Source organism: Notothenia rossii (genome assembly GCF_949606895.1).
Source record: "Notothenia rossii genome assembly, chromosome: 6".
NCBI classification, from domain to species: domain Eukaryota; kingdom Metazoa; phylum Chordata; class Actinopteri; order Perciformes; family Nototheniidae; genus Notothenia; species Notothenia rossii.
The window spans coordinates 76910273-76934085 of NC_136909.1; the positions used below are offsets into that span (position 1 = coordinate 76910273).

Here is a 23813-nt window from a genome sequence, read left to right on the forward strand (position 1 = left end):
TGTATGATTTATGACTTTTGTTAGTGATGCATGCATGTGTATGATCCCTGTATGTATTAGATATGAATATATTAGGGAGGGGGCATTTCTGCATCCAAGCATTGAAAGGTTTAATGACTAATCAGGAGAGCACGTCAAGGTTTTCATCAGGATGAATGGTGATGCCATTTGATTTATATACTTATTATAACGTGTGTCTTTGCAGCATCTGACAGACATGCAGTATTAATCTGACGATGCAGAGGCTTATTATGGAGATGTCTGTACTTGTGTGTTCTCTGGGCTTTATGGTGAAGAATATTGATGAATGCTCACTAATAGACTATCACATGTTTTAAAAGGCTGAGGGATTCATTAGAAAACACCCACAGTATTAAGTGGCGAAGGGCTATATGACAAATTGGTATGCGATGAGTGATGTGCTACTCAAGGGCTGAATTTGATGAAAGCTGGATTCAGACTTATCATGACTAATGACATGTGTGATCTAGGAAGCTCTTTGGTGCTGCATCACATACAGAGCTGCACTTATATTCTCTCTCATTCTTTGTAGCCCTCTCCTTGCCTCCACCCCTCTCTCTCTCTCTCCGTCTCTGTCCCCCCTTATTTTCTACATGTCATTGCTTGACTACCTGAATTTACAGGAGAAGCTGAAAGGGTAAAGCGTCGAGGTGACAAATACACTGACGCTTGTCTATCTCCACTTATAAATCACCTTCTACTCTACACCTGAATCAATCATCACACCACCTGAGTACACGTGTGTGCCCGTAGCCCGACGGCTTATTAATCAATGAACTCATCAGGGTGATGCACCAGGGATGTAACCTCTGAAGTGATGCAGGCAGAGTGGCTCTTCTCCGTTTGGTTTAAACAGAGAGATACCCACACTAACTGCAAAGCAAGGGATTAGAAAAGAACCTGAAATGCCCTTCTGCATATCAGCCTCTCCAAACTTACTCTACCCAAGGATCCATTTCACATCTAGTGCTCTCATCCAGGAAAAATAAGGATGGGACCCTTTTAAACCCTCCCACTATTCCCCATACAAGAAAGTGCTGCTCAGTCATGAATCTTTTAAGCCAATGTCATAATGAAAAAAACTTTCACATGTGTAGCCGGTAGCCCAGATAGCTACACATAGTTCTGGACGACAGCTGGAATAAGATGGTGTGTATAACTGTGGAGATGTGGAAACCGCCTCGGATTGTTCTCTAAAATTGAACAAAAGATAATATAAAAATCTCAGACCAAAGGGGCTTACATTGTTTCTGGAAGAAGAGCGTGATTATGTGTTGGGGAAAAGATTACTGCAACGCGGAGGGTGTAGGGGCCGGAACCTATACTGTACTACTGCACAGTAGGAATGAATAAGTCTTCACATGCACGCAAGCCCTATGGATTGGATAAAGGCTGCAATATCTCTTTGTGCTAAGTTGGTGCAATGTCACGCTTTGTAATTTATGCAAATAATGAGAAAAAAAAATCCTCATACAAAATGGATACATTGCAGAGCAACAATGCGTACTCTACGATGCATTAAGCACAGCCTCAACCTGCATCATAATGAAAAGTGAAGTACTTGTGATACACATGTTTTAGAACGTATATTGATGAGCTGTTGCTTTGACCAACATTACCATTCATGATGCACTCAGTTTGTATTGATTGTGCAGCAGAGGCATGTTTAAAGCCACTATCATAACATTACGTAACCATTAATGAGAGTGGCTAGACAGTGTTATGCTAGTAACTCATCTTACATACTGTATGCACTTCTGTAATTATTGCGTTGATGAGGGCTGTCAGGGATGTAAGGTGATCCAAGCAAAGCTGCCTCTTTCTCCTTGCTATGCGATGGGGCATAAATCATGAGTCAGCAGTGTTGTAGTCTTGCGATGGCATGGAAAATGGATTCAACTTCCCTATTAATATTCTTTACAAACAACCACGTTTCTACAACATTGTGCTCATAATGAATCGATCATGATACTTTAGTGAGAGGTGTTCTTTTCCTATACATGCAGCATTTTAGCGTGAAGAACTGAAGGGGCAATTGGAACAGACAACGTGCTCTGCCAGGGTACATAAGGAGATTTGAGAGGATTACTTTTGCAATTTTAGAGGCAATGCATTATTCATAATCCTTTGGATAGCTGAGGCCAAATCAGGGAAGGACCTCAGGTCATTAGTAGAGATATAGCATGCTTTGAGAAGAGGACGAGGAGGAGAACGACGATGCAAAGGAGATTCTCATTCAGCCATCCAAATATATTCATGTGTCACTGTCTCAGTTATTCTGTATGTGTATCTGACTTCCAACAATAATAAGTCATTGCTTTTCTTGATTAACATTGTGTGAATTTCCATTTAGCTGCTTTACATGCCTTACATGACGGCATTTGAAATTGTATGCGCTTAGAGGAGACTTCCTGCAGATGTGGTTACCTTTTCAGGAGTGTTAGATTGCCACATGTGACTGTAAAATGGCATGATCACATGTGGATCAGCCTCAAACAAATTCCCTTTTATCCATGGGAAATGCTTCTCACAAACATCTCACGCTAAAATCAAAGTGCATACTAAGCTATGTTTCAGAACAAATACCACCCCGAATAAAATTCAGCTGCTCCACATTTCAAAACAACTGTGGGTAAATGCATGACACAGCACACCATATTGTCCGTGCATAATGACACTGAACTTGTTGCTTGTTTTTTTCTTTCTCATCTGGCATTGAATCCATCGCAGTGACTGAAGTGACACTAGAAACTGTTGTTGGCATGAGTTTTTCCCAGCATTAATAGGAAGCGAGATGAAACACAGTTGGCTCTAAATATTTTCATTTTGTTAACAGTTTGGGCTGAGGGTTAGGTTACAGTGGACCGTCTGCAAGGTTAAACACATGGCAGGACTCCCAATGAATAACCCCATGCCTTTTATTATTGTGTGTGTGTGTGTGTGTGTGTGTGTGTGTGTGTGTGTGTGTGTGTGTGTGTGTGTGTGTGTGTGTGTGTGTGTGTGTGTGTGTGTGTGTGTGTGTGTGTGTGTGTGTGTGTGTGTGTGTGTGTGTGTGTGTGTGTGTGTGTGTGTGTGTGTGTGTGTGTGTGTGTGTGTGTGTGTGTGTGTGTGTGTGTGTGTGTGACTATGCAGGGTCACATAGCATAGCTTTGCAATCCTTAAAAAGTGCGTATCATTTATTTGGTTAGGACGTCACTGGAACTCGAAACTGCTGATCGACTGGAGATCAGAAATTAACATTAATCTCATCTAGCTTCTCCTTTCACTAATTTCATGGGAGTCGTTAAACTAACAGTAAGGAAATGTCTCGTCAGTATAAATTCCCCAACTGGAACAATCACATTGATGGATTTACAACGTCTCCCAATGATAAAACATGATTACTTTAAGAAAAGCTGCAAAACCATGGATATCTTGCTTTTGTGTGGTAATAAATGATTCATTGAGTTTACTTATTGCGTGGCGTCTTGTCATATGAAAATGATTAACCAGCTCCTCCTGATGTTTCCTTTCAACCATATCAGACATCCTTTCATTTCCTTGTGCTTCTTGATATATTTCATGCTCGAGCTGAGAAATGTGTTTCATCAAGGATGAGACAGAAAATGCAATATTTCTCATTTGATCATATGGACCTTAATTTGATACTCTGCATGGGGAGTGACTACAGCAGCGAGCTCTATTATGCATTATCAAAGAGGTTTTTGGCCTCCTGGTTTGATCAAAGGCTGTTTATTTATTACATAGTCAAAGTAAATCAAGCTTTCCCGTTAAAACATGTCAAATATATTGGAAAAACTTAATTGAATCTTTTTGATAATGATGAATTTAAGTGAAAAAGTATTTACTGATTAAATGAGATATTCACTCGGTAATGATTGGTAGATCATTAGTACTCTATGACAGTGGTGAAAGAAGATACATCTTTTAAAAGAAGCACATCGATTCTCACTCTTCATAATGCTGCATTTTCAAGCACAAGAAGTTATCATTTGTATTGATTTACCGATCTATAAACAACTATGGTTTAATGGCTTCAAACAATGATTGAAATGTCTATCAAACTGTTTTACAAACCCATGTTATTGTAAACCATGGGCGTAAGCAGTATAGGCAGATATCTTTTGGAGACTTCAACCCTTCTACACTCAAGTGAAAACTCATTTACATATATGTCCAAGTCCTTCCAAGCCATTAATTAAGCACAGCCGATTTTGAAGTGAAGATAATACATTTCCTCCCTATGAGTTTAGACTCAGAGCCAAAAGGGGGATCCAGGTGCTGCACATATGGGCTGCTGTTTAGTCATTTCCTCTGCCAGCTACTTTAGACCACAAGGGGAATATATTATTTACCAAACACCTATTAATAGTGAGCCAACTGCCCCACATCTATTCCTTAAAAGAAAAACACCCTTAAGCATTGTGGGGAACATACTATCAAGCAATCTAAGTGCAGAAGAATGCATAAAATATATATCTTGTGAAATGTTATGTCGCATTGATAAGGAGATGACCTTAAGTGGGTGAGTACACAGGGAGCTTGAGATTGACAATGATTAGGGCTGAGTGAACCAGTGTAGAGAACAGAACTGGAGCTCAGACGTTTAGATGTTATTATGATATGAAGAACAGTAGAGCGAGCTGTCATATAAACCCATTTGTTGGAGTAAGAGCGTTTCCTAATGTATAGCCGAATATGATCTGTGTGGGTAAAATGCAAATGAAAATAAACTGTATTTGTGACAAAAGAGTTTCTCATAAAGCCAAGGGAAGGGCTGCAGTGTGTTTAAATCACTGAAAATCATGTGCACGGTTCTCCCTTAAGCCTTCGGTGACACAATAGGAAACCCCAGAAATGATAGGAGCCGAGTGGGAAATAGGCCACAAATCCAACTGAGCACAAATCACTTAATGCTGAAACATGAGTATTGCTATTCTACCACTATATAAATCAATAACATAAATGTGTCACGATGCGTTTGTAAAACAAATGCCAGATGAAAAACAAAAGGCCTGCTACTCAAAGATAGCATTCACAAGCACACCTACGAGAAAGCAGCAACAGCAGCCGCCAGCTTTGGCACTCCTAAAGTTTAATGATATTGTCAAGCATACAAACATCTCCTGAATGACATGCACTCACATTAAATATGCTGCTATATGTTAAGATAACCGGCAAATACTTAGCCCGATAAGACACATCAGTGATATGGCAACTTGACAGCATAACGCCCCAAGTTAAAGAAAAAACGTGCTTCAAGCTCAATGCGTGTAATGAGGCTGACATCTGACACAAGTCAACACATAGAGTTTCTGAAAGGTGTCAACACGAGCAAGGAGCACACAAAATTGTTATTCCAAAAAGGTGTGCAGAAACAAATTATCAGAATCTTTGGCAGGCATGCTTGCTTTTGAAAAACTATAGTGCGTACTGTAACTAGCAGTTGCAAGTTTTGGAGTAACCAATGAGCTGGGTATCCAATTAAAAGAGTCCAATTAAACAGTTTTAGCTTATGTTACGTGTTGCAAAAAATGCTGGAAATAGAGGTGGACGTATCATAAACCTATACTGAAGATTAGTTACATTGAGTCCTTTGTTTCTATATGTCAACACAGAGGATGCCAGTAAAAGCATTTAATATAGTCATAGAAAACACCAAAGTGTAGTGACATTTGGAAAGTTTGACTTTTTGATTTTCTTCCTTCAGTCTTGAGTGCTTTTAAATGTTTTCCCTTTTGTCACATTTCAACATGTATATTAATAAATGATGTGTTCTGAATTGTGGGACATGTATTTGTATCAAATATTGTGTCTTTAAGGATTATAATTTACTACCAGGATTTAAATGTATGGTCTCAGAGGAAACATGTTTTTACAGTACCTTACTAAAGGGATTAGATCCTCTCTGATTTCCTCCACTAAATATGGTTGGACACACAAACACTGATTATATTTTTCTTTTACCTCTTTCAGAAAATATGGTGAGCAAAGAAGACGCCAACTACATTGTTCTTTCAAACTCAGATGACTCCGATTCAGATACAGGCCCTTCACAAAGCCTTGATGCACAGTCCGGACCAGAATCAGGCAAGCCACAGGTGAAGAAGAGAAACAAGGCTTTACAAGTTCGCTTTAGGGATATCTGTGAGGCCCAGAATGAGTTTCGGGGAAAACGCTCCAGATCCATTTCCTCCAAAGTGACACAGAGAAAGTATATGACCATGCCCGCCAGACGCTCTATTCCAAACGTGACCAAGAGCACCGGGGTCCAGACTTCGCCGGACCTCAATAAGCGATACAAGACTTTCCCTTTCGAGAGGAAAAAAGGACATACATTCAAACATACTGCTTTGGTGGAAGATTATAAAGGACAAAATAATGGTTTCTTGAGCGATATAAAGACAGTAGCAGATGATGGACAACCCATTGGCGATTCCTCAAAGTACAAGGGTAAGATTGTGGTGCAAACTAAAGCTTTGCTTCACCACACTGATGACAGCAGTGATACAGAGGATTTGCTTTTGCGTGCCAACTGTCTGGATGGACCCTCTCGTCCTGTCTCTTCACATTTCTCGGAAGAGTGCCATCAGGGTAGCCCTGCTTCAAAAAGAGAAACAGAGTACCAGGGTTGTGGGACAAGGACCAAACACAAAGGATTACTCAAAGAAGATACGGACGCTGGCACTTCCTCAAAGCGCCAGCTTGCTTACTCAGAGTTTTCCCAGGACAAGTCGAGGGGCGCGGGCCCTGTTGCGTGGAACTCTTTGACACAGGTGGAGTCTTTAGGAAGCCCGTCTGTGAGCTGTAAACGGAAAAAGGGTACACAGTTAAACGAACAGCAGTCACAGACGCTTCCCCATAGTGCCAAATGTTCAGTGCAGTCACAAGGGCATAGTCGGACCAGGCATGCATCAGCCTCCTCTAAACTTCAGCAAACAGTTGGGGGGGACGAGGGCTTTCCTCCAAGAGACACACGAGCCCCAGGCATGCGGAGCAGCCAGCAGATAATGCCCTTATCTGAAGACAAGGATATCAAAGTGCAGCTGCAGGCGATGGAGAGCCTCATCAACTCCAGCCAAGAGACCATCAAGGTGCTACTTGGAGTCATTCAGGAGCTGGAGAAAGGGGAAGCGCAGAGAGGAGGGTGAGTAGATTTAGCTTTACAGTGCAACCAAACACACTTTATACACATATGCATGTTTCACAGTGTGATGTGAAGGGCTATCAATGTGTTGGACACAGTGGTTCTTTGACCTAAATGCTCACATCAACATGATAACATGCTCTCATAATGACCATTGTAACATGATGATGTTTAGCAGGTATATTGTTAACCATCAAGTTTAGCATATCAGCATGCTATAACTTGCTATTCAGAACCAAGAACAGAGGAGGTCTGAGAATGCTGGGCATGTATTTGAAGGCAAACCAAATAATTGAATAAACAGATATGTTGGCCTTGTGATGGTGCTTGAGGAAAGGTCCTCTGCAAACACTTAGTGTCTTTACCTAAATGTACATTAGTGCATTCAATATTTTTAACATATTTTCTTAACAAACCAGAGAAGTCCACCTGATGCTTCTGCTAATAGAAACATGATTTGATCCCACAAACGTATTCTCTTGGAACTATGAATATAATCATAAAGAATGTGCTAAAGTTATTGTTGATATATAACTCTGAATAAATCAATTAAAATCTATCTGTCGGTGGCGCTAGTGGATGATCAACCATCTAGTCTTTATGTAGCGTTTCAAATAAACAGCACAATGCAGGAATACTGTCTTCCTGTGTAATCTTAACCCAAGGGCAAGCTTTCTCTATTATTTCTTTATGTGTCATATTTCATTAAAGACGTACCTGTAAAGAAGAAAATGCAGTAACGAGCTTCATAAAGTCCTCGAGCCATTCCCACAGCCAGACTCCTACAGCAGTGCAATTGGAATCAATGCTAAGTACTCCGTCGCAGAAAAACGCAGAGCAACAGAAACCAAATTGTATTTAAGCCTTAACCATATCCAGTGAAGTACAAGGCACCCCAGTGTGGCTCTGTGGAAGTTGATTGTGAAGGCTCAATTAGTGCTGGCTCATAACGCTTTGCCTTTCATCTCCACAGAACTGAGCCTGCTATAGAGCCTTCGCTGTGTTGTGTTGCTTAAGTGTTATTAGAGAGGTGCAGTTACAGGATGCAAAGCCTGCCTTACACAATGCATTCCCAAATACTCTTTCTTTTGTTGCATGGCAGTCAAATAGCCTGTTTTAATGATACACTTTAAAAGTAATCCAACTAAAAGCCTCCCTGTTCTCACCTGGGATAAATAAGTTATGTACAGTGATTTTCAAGCCAATTCTTTAAAATGTATGCAATGACCAGAAGCAGCCTATAGGACCTGCAAGAGTGTATGCACAATGTTGTCTTCACTTTACTGTTTACATTGGAAATAACTATTACAAATGATTACAAAATATCCCACTTCTCCATTTTTTCGGCCGATTTTATTTACTGTCGCTCATGTGCCGCATGAGACAATAAAATGAAACAGAAAACGTTCTGCAAAAGTACAACAGGAACTCAAAATGAAGCATTTGATCGACAGCTGTTTCACATCTCCTTTAATAAAATAATATTGCATAAAACAGATACTCCCCGTTGACTTGTAAACAGGAACAATGCATGTGCTTGTCATCTGTTTATCATCAGGTTTTCCAGACCAAACAGGAAGTGGTTAGCAGACACTTGATTTCTAGGTATTGAGGATACAGTTACAAAACATGACCAGAGAGTATGCATTGTATAACCCTCCATATTCAATGTTGTTGTTATTTTTTCTACGTGAAAGAAGATTATTATTCTGTGGCATGACCTCGTTTCTTATGATAACAACAGTCCATATGTCAATATTATTTCCATGTGTGATGCATGTATCTTATGCTGTTTGAATACAATTGCCATAGTACTGTTATTCATATGCAATAAAGCAACATGTGTCATTATGCTGCATCATAGAAAGACTGTCTGCTGTGTCTGCTATGTATACTATATATGCATAACATGTCTTTAATGTAGAATGACAAACCCGATGTTTGAAGCACATCATACCACATGAGACAGTGTGGCCTGCTGAGTTCTTGCTCACAGGTTATCGATCAAAATGCAAAATACTATGCAGTGTTCAGGCAGGCAGAGCAGCAGACACAAAAGTGGGGGGTGTGGACAGTAAAAGTGGAATGCCAAGGGCAGGACAGATCCCAGGACAGCTGACATGGGCAAACCACACAGATAGTGACTCTGTGCCAACAAACGTTCAGCTTAAAAAAACCTGACCGTTTTGACCGTTCTCAGAGGTCCAGTTATTTTTTACGTATCTATGAAACCTTCCTCTGTGACAATGGGTGCTTTTGAACACAGCTCTTTATTGGGTCATGAGCATTTTACCTATAATGGGAGTGTGTTTTTGTGCAGAGTACACACAGTGATTATGAATTTAGGTTAATACCCTTTGATTATAAGAGAGAAGCTCTTTAAATTACAAGGCTGTACATGAGCGGCCGGCAGCAGCAGCAGCACTCAGTGGACCCTGTCACTGCGCTGAGTTACTGTCCTTGCACACAGCTGTTCAGAGACATCATTTGGGAACAGGGCAGGATGGATGAACTTGTTGACCTTGAGCTCCCATCAGCGTTCTCGATCCTCGCGCTGTTCTCTCTCTCCCCGATGAGGTCACCTCTCATGTCAGGGTGAACTGTTGCGGTGTGACACCTCCACATGTCATCCTACACCACTGCCGCTTGCCTTTGCATGCAGTGACTTATAGTGTACATAACATGATACAGACTTGCATGGTAAATTCAAATGAGGATAAATGAAAAACTGGCGATATGAAAGACGAGGAGTGTTACACCAAAGGCATTGTGTATTTAACACGTCACGTTTGACATATGTATGCATAAACCTCTGTCGTGAGATAGCAGAGGTTGTTCCTTTGTGAAGGTCTTTGAACAGAACAAATTAAAAGACACTGGCCCCCTCAGGTCTGTGTACCTATCCCATGAACAGAGCAGGTGCAATTTGTCTTTTTGATTGCTTTTTTTAATCGCTTATGTTTTATGTCTAAAGCAAATTAAGTTGGAGGAAAATGTAAAAAAGAGATATACAGCATAGTTAAGCAATGTTAAGGTATTGATTTCTCATTACATATGATTCATGCAGCATTTAGTTGTTATTTTTCTTCCTATTGCACAGCAAATAGACACAGAACAGATTTGATAACTATGCCATGGCAAAGCTAAGTAATCCTGTTATGTAAAATCACTAAGTCTACACACTTGATTAACCAAATCTGAGAGAACTGCAGGATCAGATCAGAGCCCCTGCTGCATGTTCGAATGTTAGGAGTAAACAACACTGTCTAAAAACCACGCTGAACAAATGATGTGTGATACCTGATGCCCAAAGGTGGTGAAATATGAATGCTAAAGCCTGTCACTTTAAATCACATATATCTTGTCATCTCTCTGTTTACAGGCTCACCTACCGAACAGGACAAGACACAGCAAATTGTGACACTTGTCGAAACAGCGCATGCATCATTTACAGGTGGGCCCTTTTGAACTGCTAGTGTTTCATTAATGCTGCAATCAATTATGTTTTCTGTTTGATTATGTGATTCAGTGTGAAAGAGGGATGCTTCCAGGAGTATTTGGTGCAGTGTTCTGTTTAGAAAATGCATAAGGATATGTAGTATCTGGATCTGACAGTCACAGGCAAGACGGTTTAATCAATTGAATAGATGCAAATAAAAGCTTTTGGGTGTAGTATTAAAGGATAAAATAAGCATCAGGGCTATGAAAATATTTAAATGTGCAGCTACTGGCAGTGCTGTACTGCACCATCGCGTATTTTTCTACAATGGAAGATGAAATAGATAATACCTCCATTATCATTTGCGAAGGTTTCCGGGGAATGTATGGCCTCTCTGTAATAAATCAGTAATCATACACAGCAGTGGAAAGTGAATTAGATAGGGTAGGAAAATACAGTGGGCCCTGTTGCACAGTATATGAGGACCTTGCATTTCATTACAACCCATAAAACGCTATTATCTTTTAAAGAACAAATGATGCATTACAAAATACACAGTATAGCCGCAGTTTTGTGTGGTGTAAGTGCTCTGTGTGACGAGCTGGAAAAAGGCTCAGAAGCGGGAATCCACTCAAACGGTACCCTTAATTTAGTTGTCACTTCACTCCAGAAACCTCTTCTGCTGGACCCACTTGTTTCCCTGTTCTCTAAAACAGGAGACTGACAGCTGCTTGGAAAATGCTCACCAGACACTTCACTCTCTACTGTTGGACCTTTGGGGTTGGGTTTCGAATGGGCATAAGTGAAAGTAGCTCAAAAAGCACAAAATCATTGATGTAAACTTTCCTTTCTTTCTAAATATGATACATGCTAACATGCAAACTTCTGCTTTATGCTTCTCTTTCTGTTTCTACAAAATGGAGATTGTGTTTCTTTTGGATTCTTATTGATTCATTTCAGATATTTAAAACACAGTTATTGTTATTTTATGTATTTTTTTATTTTAACTTTATTTAACCAGGATAGGTCTCATTGAGATTAAAAATCTCTTTTTCAAGAGAGTCCTGGCCCAAGAATGGTAACAGCACAGTTTCAGACAGTTTTACAGTTACAAACAATTAAAAAACACACAATCACAACACAGTCATACACCAAGTTTAGCCAAAGCATTTACAGACACAGCGGCCTGCTTCGAGGTCAGTTAAAGTTGCTTTGAGTGTTTCTAATGAGACCAGCTCTCTGAGTTTCAGCTCAGTTTGAAGCAGGTTCCAAGCTTGAGGGGCAGCGTAACTGAACGCCCTTTTCCCAAGTTCAGTACGGACCTTTGGTACAGTTAAAAGGAAAAAGTTCTCTGAGCGAAGCTGATAGGATCCTGTGCATTTTCTATTTATGTACATACTTAGATAAGGGGGAGGAGCACCAAGAATAGCCTTATATATAAGGATGTGCCAATGTTTCAGTCTACGCGTGGTCAGGGAAGACCATCCAACACGAGTGTATAGATTGCAGTGGTGCGTCAAGGATCTGAGGTTTGTGATGAATCTCAGTGCACCGTGGTAGACGGTGTCCAGCGAGTGAAGGCACTGAGAAGATGCATTCATTCAAACCACATCTCCATAATCCAGCACAGACAGAAAGGTTGCAGACACTAGTCTCTTTTTGGCCTCATAGGAAAAACAAGACTTGTTTCTAAAGAAAAAACCTAATTTTATTCTTAATTTTTTCAAGAGTTCCACAATAGTAGTTATAAACTAATTTGGACACATACTCATGGACATTTCTCCCAAAGAAAGAAAAATGTTCTTTAAGGTTTCAACTTGATGTTGCATTTTCTACAAGGATCCTCGTCTCTGTTTTCCCTTGACAAGTGCATTGTTTCAAGCTGACACTATATATGACCTTGAAACAGGCTCGCTATTTCACATCAGATACAGGGGGTAATGAATGATTGCCCTTCACAGATTTGTAGCATGACAATTTGTGTATTATCTGACTTTTTTGATTCTGAAATGATAACGCCTCATATCCAACATGTTGGGGCTAGAAGCTAATAAGCAAGCAAAGAAAATATATTTTACCCAAAAATGTTTATACTCCAAAAGATGCTGCAGGGTTTCATAAAAGGTGCTGTCCACGGGAACCTCCTCTGTTGCACCCGGCACTCTAAAATCCATCTATAATGAAATGTATTTCCTCGTCCATCTCCATAACTGTCACGTCTACTTAACCTCCCCCCATCTCAGTCATCTGCTCCTCACTCGCAAGGCACTTTTTTGGTATCTTAATTCATGTCGAACCATTCTTTATTTTTGTTTCTTCAGATCAAATCAAAGTTTATTTGTATTTCCCAATATCACAAAACAGATTAAAACGAGAAAGTACAACGAAAAGTCAGTAAAAACAATAAAATAAAATATCATAAGGTGTAGGACTAAGGAGGACACACATAGGGACATTTAAAACCAGCTCTCTATAAGTAGCCTATAGGCTTTATTAAAAAAATAAACTCTTCAACAAGCTCTTTAATTTGTTGCACGTAGTTGTTTCCGGAGCTCTGACTCCTGCTCTGGTTTTCCGGTAGTTACCAAAAGACCTAGAGAGTCAATAGGGGATTAAAATATACTTTAGGTATAATGGTGCCTTTCCATTTAGTGCTTTATAGTTGAGTTTTAAATTTGACTCTGGACTTTACTAGGAGCCAGTGTAGAGCTGATCAAATGTGACTGATATGGTACTTTGTCCTTGTTTTTGTTTGCTGCAACATTTTTGTAGACGACAACTGGTGTAATATTCCTTATATTTGTTGGTCCATTTACACCATTACTTTTTTTTCATTTTAAATGTAGGACCCAAAGCTTATTAATTATGTTAAGGATAAAAAAACAACTTGGAGCAACAATTGTAACCTTACAATGCACCTCACACTAGTCTTCACACGTTTGAACACTAACTAGATGTTAACACCCAAACTGACAAATGAGCCGCCGACTCGCCTAAGGAGCGTGACTAAACAATATTTGATGTTCTTCTCCTGCTGCAACAAACCAGGATATTTGGTCTGTTGTTGCTCCAGGTAGAGTCAAAAATAGAAACAAAATGCTTTCCTGTGATATCTCTCCAAAAACGCCACAGTATAACAGACAGAGGGCTGCAGAACGACAGATACTATCACCAGCGAACTGAGAGCACAGATTTAAACCTGAATCAGTCCAATGTGAAGAAATAAGAGAAACTCGACACTTCTGGGCAAAACAAGATATTATTGGATCTGAATCTGATTTTCTATAAGAGACACTGGCAGGTGTCGGGAGGAAGAATAGCTACTCTCCTGAGGACCTGGTGTCTGACCTCACAAAAAAATCCTTCAAGTCTTGTCTGCTTACCTATCTTTAAAGACATGTGGGACTAAATTATGTTTTCGAGACGGATGGAGTTCACTTAAATAGGATAAAGCTGTTCACCTTCAACCTACTCCTTCACCCAGCTGTTCATACCACTTCTCAAGATGTTGAAGTAAATAAGGCCATGCTTAGCGTTATAAAAAGAAATGTCTCATTCATGCCAAACAAATGGTATGATTACTCTGACAGCAGATTATTTTAATCTTTGTAATTTATAGATCCTCATATTTTCATGATTCATGCATACTGCATGTCACAGATGTGACAAAGCAGATGTGAACACATTTACTCTTTTTTTTAAAAACCTGTCTTATCCTGTGTTGATTGGCTTACTTTTTCTTTTTTTAAACATTACTGCAGTGAGTCTGTTTGTTTCTATTTGTATTCCCTATTATTATCGGTTTAATATCATTACTGTAAGTAAGTGAGGGTTTCAATCTTGGGGTTAAGGCAGAGTGGCTATGTAAGAATATGTATAACTATTTCGATAAATGTCATAGGATATGATTTGACTGGACTTATTGTGGTTAATATTGTTTGTGGCGAGAGAATGCATTTAGGATTCCTCTAACTAAGAAGAAAACTCAATAGATTTAAAAGCCTCATAATGTGTCGGACTAAAACAATAATACCCCTACGTAGAGGAGCAAAGAAAACTCCTAAAGCCTACAGCTGATATTCTCTTTTTTCCCCTGACTGCTCCTATCCTATGTCGGTGAGGCAGAACAAACTACCAACCATTTCTGATGGCAAAGACGCGCCCCTCAGTCTGTTGACACTAAACCAAAGCATGTACGGTAATACAATCATATTAAAGGCACACTTTGCAGAGTACTAATAAAGTGGAAGATTATTATTTCATCTGCGGTCTGTATCATTAAACGCTGTTTATTTCCGATCACCCGGTTAGGTTTTAAGTCATGGAGTAGAGCAGAGCCTTAGCTGGCAGCAGTGTAGTGCTCCATCATGGTGCTCTGTTTCTTTGCCAAGGCAGTTGTCATAAATATCTTAAATTCTGCAAATAGCGCTGTTTATTATTCTTCAGCTGCACAAACCTTCCAAGATTGAATTATGTTTGTACACAGGAAAAATAAAAGCATGTATTTATTGTTTATCTCAGCTCTTGATGTCAGAATAGCCTCACCTCATTACCAGCATCCCTGTTATTATAATAGTCTATTATCACAGTGGATTAACCTGCTGAATAGCCAGCAGAAATCACATTAGGAAAATTGAAATAGGGCTTGGAAAAGTTAGTGCCTCAAATGGTTAGACTGGAACTGCATGGTGCAACTCTAACTGAGGTTGATTCCCCTGAGATGTAGCCCTTAATTTTAGAGCAGTCCACAACCTCCAGTGTGTTCGATAAATTCAGGACTTGAGCATTTGCTGAGCTCAGGTATCAGCAGGTCTCATCCATACTTCAGCTCCCCCCCGACAGTCTCCACCCACCCTCGATATACTGCAGCATCTCATACATCACTGCAACAAATAGGGCATATGGCGAGTAAAAGGGAGGAATGGAAAGACTGTATGGATGATCATTTAAGGAAATAACTATAGTTCTACTGTCTATCACATAAGGGGAAAAGGTATGTCAAAAAGGGTCCTTTCACCCATTTAACAAAAAATAACAGAGAATGCATGTTTTGCCCATATTTTGGGATGGCGAACTGGACACAATATTGTTACCCATGAGCCTCAGCTGCCAATGCAATGGGAAATAGGCAAGCTAGGGATATAAAAAAAAGTGGTAGCAAATTCAAAACGCTTGTTTGTCACATTTGTTTTTTTTTGTAATACATTTAAAAATAATAGTATGGTATACTTTACTCACAGAGCACATAAAAACATCTTCTTAGAGTAGAATGTTGTGAATGCTATGTTGTGAATTCCCCATCTGTCTTTAACTACATTAAGTTGTTTTCTTCTTTTTATGGGATTTTATTCAAATATGTTTTTCACAAGTCCTTCAATTTCAACATAACAGTTTTCTTTTAACCAATAGCTTGTAATTTGCTAAATGTTTGCTACCCATATTACTAGAAATAAGCTAACATCTTCTTCTTGATCCCCACTGGCTTTTTCTTCCAAGTAGTAAGATAAGTGGATCTTTATTAAGATTGATACCATTTTCAGATGCTTCTAACTTTTAATGAACACAATTAACGACTGGGGTTTGCCATCTGCTCAAAACTCTTTCTAATTTGGTATATCTTAAAGATTAGAGAATTATGATCCTCCACATACAATCTTTTCAAATGTTGAATTCTTTTGTGTATATTTTTCCATTTGTTTTTTTCCGTTGACATTCATTTGTTTATTTTGATGATTAGCTAGTATTGTTTTTACCATCTACTGTAAGTAAGGAAGTTATCATATTTAGCATTTTTTTAGCATTGAATTTACAATAAAAAGTTAACTTCTTACTTGGAAAATGTAAATAAATGATAATTGGTTGGACCACATTTTGATCAAATCTGATGCACTGATAAACCAATATTGCTAGAGGAAGGTTTTTAAAAGGTTTTATCTACTTCTGTATATCAAACAAGATTTCTAAGAGCATCCGTTGCATATTATGTGTGTCCCACCACTGAGTCAACATAGAATACAAACCCAGTGTTACGAACAAAATCTGATCAAAGCGTTAAAGCATTTTATCCCTATCATGCTGCGTTGAATAAGAACCAGCACTGGAATCAAAGTACACTCTGTAGTTGTTTCCAATTTGTAAGTAACAATGACTTTGAAAAAGAATTAAGTTCAGGGAAAGGCAACTGCAAAGCAATATGATGAGCCAATTAGCACTTGTATCCCACGCTGCGATGGAGGAGCCGTGGTTGTTTTGGTGAACAATTGTCAAGATTGCTTATTCTGTTTTGTTCTCATTAATGAGATCGGGTTTTTCTTTGAGCCTCTGTGAAGCAGAAAGCTATGTAATAGACAACAGCGATGGCTGAAAAGAGAGAAACATGACTGTTGAAGAATCCCAGCATCTGATTTCCATAACCTGTGGGAGGTATCTGCTTCAACTGTTGCCTGTCTGTCTGGAGGAAATAACTGTCAGTCTCCAGTGATTTAATCTACTATGCCCTGTCATGTAGCTCTGAGGATGTTACACTATACTGGGTCTGAACCACTCATCTTGTCAAGCGAAGGGTTTGAACTTTGAGTGGCCAAAGGGGATATCAAGAGAGGGGAAATGACTTTACGCTGAAAGGTTGGCAGCAGCGGAGAGAGAACAGAGGCTGTGCAGGTATACACTGCTGAATGAATAGAGTATGCTCTGCTAAAAAGACTCATCACAGCAGCACAATCCCTCCCAGGAGCTACAATCATTGAACGGTGCTCAGCACACCACGACCACAGACAAACAAACGGCTCGCCACTGATCAGCAACAGCTACTCACAATGCATAGCTAAAGAGATGATTAATCTGCTTTGCTAAAGGCCAAAGAAAATCCCCCCCGTCTCCAGCCGCTTCAATCTGTTTGTGTAGAGAGATGATCTTAGATATAGGGCTTTTGTTTGCTGCAGCACCTGCTCCCCAGAGCCACCCACATCAACCAGTGCTGCCTCCGGCTTCCCACCGAGGCATTTGTCCTCGGCGTATAGTAATTGCAGTGATATGCCAAGTGATTTATTGCTTAATAATTGCTGAGGCTATCCTGGTCTGCTTTCTGTCAAGTCAACATTCTTTAAACAACAGTTGCAAAGACACATTTTTCAACAAAAGATACAAATTGAGATGAAGCTGGAGGAAATTAAATGACAGATGCTGTTTGCACCCGGGGGAGTTTAGTGAACAATGCTATTTGTGGTGTGGCTCAGTGGGATCATGTGCTGGTCTTCGGATCGAGGAGAGCAAGTTTGAGTCTAACTGCAGTCAGCATATCGTTGTGTCCTTGGGCAAGATACTCTTATTCTGTGGGGACTGCACACAGTATTGAATGTATGTAAGTTGCTTTGGATGAAAGCGTCTAACAAGTGACATGTAATGCACCCAGGTGACTATAGTCAACAATGCTATTTACACCCGGTGACTATAGTCAACAATGCTATTTACACCCGGTGACTATAGTCAACAATGCTATTTACACCCGAGTGATTATAGTCAACAATGCTATTTACACCCGGTGACTATAGTCAGCAATGCTATTTACACCCGGGTGACTATAATCAAAAAATGCTATTTACACCCGGGTGTCTGTAGTCAACAATGCTATTTACACCCGGGTGACTATAGTAAACAATGCTATTTACACCCGGTGACTATAATCAAAAATGCTATTTACACCCGGGTGACTATAGTCAACAATGCTATTTACACCCGGTGACTATAGTCAACAATGCTATTTACACCCGGGTGTCTATAGTCAACAATGCTATTTACACCCGGGTGACTATAATCAAAAATGCTATTTACACCCGGGTGTCTATAGTCAAAAATGCTATTTACACCCGGGTGTCTGTAGTCAACAATGCTATTTACACCCGGTGACTATCGTCAACAATGCTATTTACACCCGAGTGATTATAGTCAACAATGCTATTTACACCCGGGTGACTATAGTCAAAAATTATATTTACACTCGGGTGATTATAGTCAGCAATGCTATTTACACCCTGGTGATATAGTCAACAATGCTATTTACACCCGGGTGACTATAGTCAACAAAGCTATTTACACCCGGGTAACTATAGACAACAATGCTATTTACACCCTGGTGATATAGTCAACAATGCTATTTACACCCGGGTGACTATAGTCAACAAAGCTATTTACACCCGGGTAACTAAAGTCAACAATGCTATTTACACCCTGGTGATATAGTCAACAAGGCTATTTACACCCGGTGACTATAGTCAACAAAGCTATTTACACCCGGGTAACTATAGTCAACAATGCTATTTACACCCAGGTGACTATAGAAAACAATGCTATTTAAACCCGGGTGACTATAGTAAACAATGCTATTTACACCCGGGTAACTATAGACAACAATGCTATTTACACCCGGATGACTGTAGTCAACAATGCTATTTACACCCAGGTGACTATAGACAACAATGCTATTTACACCCGGGTAACTATAGTCAACAATGCTATTTACACCCTGGTGATATAGTCAACAAGGCTATTTACACCCGGTGACTATAGTCAACAAAGCTATTTACACCCGGGTAACTATAGTCAACAATGCTATTTACACCCAGGTGACTATAGAAAACAATGCTATTTAAACCCGGGTGACTATAGTAAACAATGCTATTTACACCCGGGTAACTATAGACAACAATGCTATTTACACCCGGATGACTGTAGTCAACAATGCTATTTACACCCAGGTGACTATAGACAACAATGCTATTTAAACCCGGGTGACTATAGTAAACAATGCTATTTACACCCGGGTGATGTAGTCAACAATGCTCTTTGTGGTGTAGCTATTTTCACCCAGGTGGAAATAGACTCTTTTAAATTAACCAATGGATAATATGTATAAGTCAAAGTTGTAAAACGGTTGCATCACATACTGCAAGAAACAGAAATGTTGTCAGGACGAAGACCTTCTCATTGTCAAGGATTCAAGTGTTGGATTTGAATAGAAGTATGAAAAGGAAACCGTACATAAGAAAAAGAAAGGAAGCAGTTTGCAAAAACAGGTTTTGTTGTGGTGCAACTAAACATATTTACAATATAAATTCACAAACCCACGCAGGCTCTTGTACATTTGATCCTGACTTTGATTCATTAAAAGTCAAAGCCTTCCAAACATCTATGCAGTGCTCCATCCAGTGTCTCCCCTGAAGGCTTTGTTGGAGCTCTCTTGTTAACCGACACTTATCTTAAGGGTGAGGACAGTTCCCAGGATTCATTTTGTCACTTTGAGTACAGCATATCCTTGAGCTAACTAATTACACTGCCCATCAAAGCCCTCACCCTATCATACAAAGCTTAGTACTTTAACGTGTACTTGTGTGCCTGCAGACAAGAAGAGGACTTCATGCTTGACCTTGACATGTCAGATGTCATCTCTTTCGGCAGCTTCAGTTCTCCCTTCCACCTTTAATCCTCCAGACTTTGAATGACAAGAATAAGCTGTAAGCAGTAGTATTCACTGTGCTTCTTAAAAGCAATGCCCTGAGTAATGGTTAATATTAAAAAAAAAAAAGGAAAGGAAAAGAGAGGATGAATAAAAATGCCAAAAAGCAACATTTGATTTTTGAGGTGAGGATGAGTGTCACTGTTGCATGCACAACGCAGATCATTCATTCTCTTTTAGTAGCATTCGGATGCTCTCAAATATTTATTGCATACCCCAGGAATAAATACATTAACAGAGCACTACAAATCAATAGTAATAAAGTGAAAGGAGATGGTGTATAATAATGCATTTATCCCTAGCTTGAACACAGGCAGTTAATCAGGATCTGCTTGGCCTCTCAATGGTTTCATTTGGAAAGGATTAAGCCTCACATTTCTCCCAGGCCTGAGAGATTTAATCGGGGAGAGAGTTCAACTAAGGTGGCGGAACAAAATCATACAATGACCAGCCTGGGATTACATTTGCGGATGTGAACTTCTGATGTCAGGAGCAACCCACTTTTTGGCTTTTTTTTAATACAAATATAATCTGTGCGGGAAAAGCCCTTTGACTGCATGCATGAAAGATACCAGGAGGATGCAAAGGAACTCTATTACTCGGAGGAGTCTGTGAAATGTAGATCTGTGCCGCAAGACATGTGTGCTGCCAGGTTGTCTGTCAGTGCATTTGAACTGTTTGCCTCCCTCCCAGCCTCCATCTGGACATCAGTGGATTACCAGTATTAAAAGAATTGACTCGTGAGTGTTAACACTACCAAAAAGATAAATCGCCTACTTTGACAACTTTTTACTGGCAATCAAGATATATACACCATGAAATCCTCACATTTAAAGTTCAATGTTAAACTGAATAATGTACACATATGTACTAAAATTCTCCCTGTTTTGCTTGTGTTACAGTGTGGAGCTGGACTTTAAGCTGCAGGAGGATAAAATACAGCCCCTGATTAAGAGACTTTACCCTCTGGATAGCCAACAATGCCCCGCTCTGCCTTACTCCAATGAAGTGTTCACATCCACCCCCAAGCGCAAGTCCAAGACAGAGTCCAAAAAGCATTCTCGTTGGAAACTTTGGTTCCTTTGAATAATACATGGAGGCTTTGGAAACAGCCTTTTTGTTGGGCACATTAATACCCCTGTTGTTCTCTAAAGGGATGAGGGAATATTCAGAGGGAATAATCAACACATGAGGATGCATAAGGACAGAAACCAATTCATTTGGGGATCTAATTTGAGACTGCACATTATGTCAGCAAGGGGACAGCAGAGACAAATAACAATTTAAGGTCTGCCAAACCTATTCCTGGCTTGTTCGCTGAAGAGGATGGACACACACCTGCAAACAACTAGGTGAGCTTTGGGATACATATATGTTTCTTAGCTGTGTAAAGTTGGATGTTATTTCAATACTGCACCTCTCACTTTAAATACGCAACTTTTTATTGCCTTCTCCAATGCAATGCACTTTTGATCTTATTCCTTTAGAGCATATTGCTTGGCCACAAGAGGAGGCGCCATGTGGAGGGCCTTTTTTAAGTGAAGCTATAACCTTTTGAATGGACATCAGCCCCACCTACGGCAAAGCACAAACATTTGACTATTGAGAAGAAAATGCGTCAAAGACTGAAATACCGTTCAGTACATGGCAGTGTGTCAGCGCTGTTCTTATTACCCTGTCTCTTCTCTCCTCTTCCTCCTTTTCTCTTGCTCAGTTTGTCTGTCCAACTGAATGTCTGCCTGCATTTGTTAATAACCCCTGTTTCCTCCCTCTCTTTCAATCTATGTCCCTTTATCTTTCTCTGCCTTTCTTTCTTTCTCTCCATTTAGCTCACTGTGCAACTAAACAACTAGCCAGCCAACTTTGCCTCAGTCATCCCGTCCTTTTCTGCTGGCTACACTGACACATAATGATCAGAATCTATTTTAGAATATCTGCTTGTTTTTAGCAAAGTATTGTGACATTTTAAAATGTATGAGTGCCTGCTCTTGAAGCAGGTCAAACTGTTGAAAAAAATATCTTGGGTTAGGTCACATTTTATATATATATACATATATACATATATAATGTTTTGACTAATTCCAAGGCAGAATATTTTCTATTATATCTGAGAAAGTGTCTGGGTTTTTTGGAGTTTATTCTTGAATTTCAAACAAAAAGTAAAGGCTATTTTGACATATCTATATAAGTCTGCTAAGAGTTTGCCTTGCCTATCAGTCATTCATTGGGTCACAGTAAAGCTCTGATGTGACGTCTTGAACCGAATCTACTTCTGAGCAATTTGTTTCATGCCCAGTTGGCTTACACTTGAAGTGTGTTTTGTAAAAATAATTTATTTTGCCATTCCATCTTGTGAAATAGAACGTTTTTTTTCTTTTTTAATTTGCAGAACACCATTACAAAACACAAAACATCTGTCTAACAACCCACACAAACAACTGCGCACTGAACTTGCAAGAGTAGAAGGGCTATACAGTGCTAATGGAGTATGGTAGCAATCTTACAGCAGAAAAGACATGTAGCCACCAGCTTTGGTAAAGTACAAAAAAAAACACTGATGATGTAGCAATGGTACCGAACAAAGCAGGTATTTACTGAAGTCTTAAAGTGATTTTATAACAGCAGCTCTTATGTAGATGCTGGTACTGTTTAATGTCGGAAAAATGTCAGGAAGACTCATACTGGCCTCCCATCGATAGACCACGCAGTAGATTGCAGCATTCAGGTCACCAATTTCCATGCAAAGATCTGTACCTTGAGAAAGTGCAATTTAGTTATTATGTGAAATAATATGCATTTTTCTACTGTTTCTACATCTCGATTAAAACATTTTCAACTGAAAGTGCATCAGTGTGCTCCTATGTCTATGACAGCTAAAGGCAATAGAGTTACTAAGTGAGGAGCTATTTTGGGAGATCAAGTCCTTTTCATTCATTTTTTCATAATCAATGTTACGTGACTCACATTTGAAGCACTTCTACATTTGTATTGGCATGAACTCTCCTCCTTGACTCATCAGTACAAAAAGATTAACAGCAGTGTTAAAAAATAAAATAATTCAAGCTTGTATGGAGGATCAGGAGAAAAGGTAGCTTGGACTCAAAACATTCATCACTTCAGTTTAAACATAATTTGATGTGCAATAAATGAAAAAAAAATCTGCCATTAACGCCTGACCAATTTTAGTGTTTGTTTTCATGTTGGTTTGGTTTAGAGGCTATGGCGCTGCCCTTTGTTAAGAACTACAGTATGATCAAAGGGCATTTTGAATTCTTCAACGCGCTGATTTGCACCTCTTGGATTCTTCCCTATAGCAACAGCAGCTGAGGCTCATGGGTATCGTAGTATTTACTGGAGAGCTGTCCGTATGCCAAAGTTATGCGATGTGACAACATAATATATGACAGAATCACAGTTTAATTTATTCAAACCATTAGCCAAAGCACTACCCATCTTGTAAACGTATTATATCACTTAACATCAACAGTATCATTGAGGGTCAATTTTGAAATGTGAATTCAAAATGAGAAAAAGACCGGAGCCAGAAACTCTTTGTGACTGCAGACAACTACACCAGGAATAGGTGTGCCAAAGCTGCATTCAGCCGCTGTCTGACAGTCCACATTTGACATCTTTTGTGCTATAGTGAGGCAGAGTTGGACCATGACCAGGGCTCAGCAGCTGTATTGTGGTTG

The 23813-nt window shown here is 39.5% G+C and overlaps 1 protein-coding gene across 2 annotated transcripts; it reads left to right on the forward strand.

Moving 5' to 3' along the window:
* Window positions 1–6002: 6002 nt before the first annotated feature.
* insyn2ab (inhibitory synaptic factor 2Ab) lies at window positions 6003–22871 on the forward strand (the record flags this gene model as incomplete). Of its 2 annotated transcripts, XR_013809032.1 has the most annotated exons (4): window positions 6003–7168; window positions 10551–10622; window positions 21021–21470; window positions 21606–22871. XR_013809032.1 is itself a non-coding variant. In XM_079685891.1 (3 exons), 3 exons carry the CDS (start codon window positions 6003–6005, stop codon window positions 21202–21204), a joined length of 1422 nt encoding a protein of 473 aa, XP_079542017.1. In that variant the 3' UTR covers window positions 21205–22871. The 2 variants fall into 2 exon arrangements, 1 of the variants encoding a protein (XP_079542017.1); XM_079685891.1 differs by having other exon boundaries at window positions 21021–22871.
* Window positions 22872–23813: the final 942 nt, after the last annotated feature.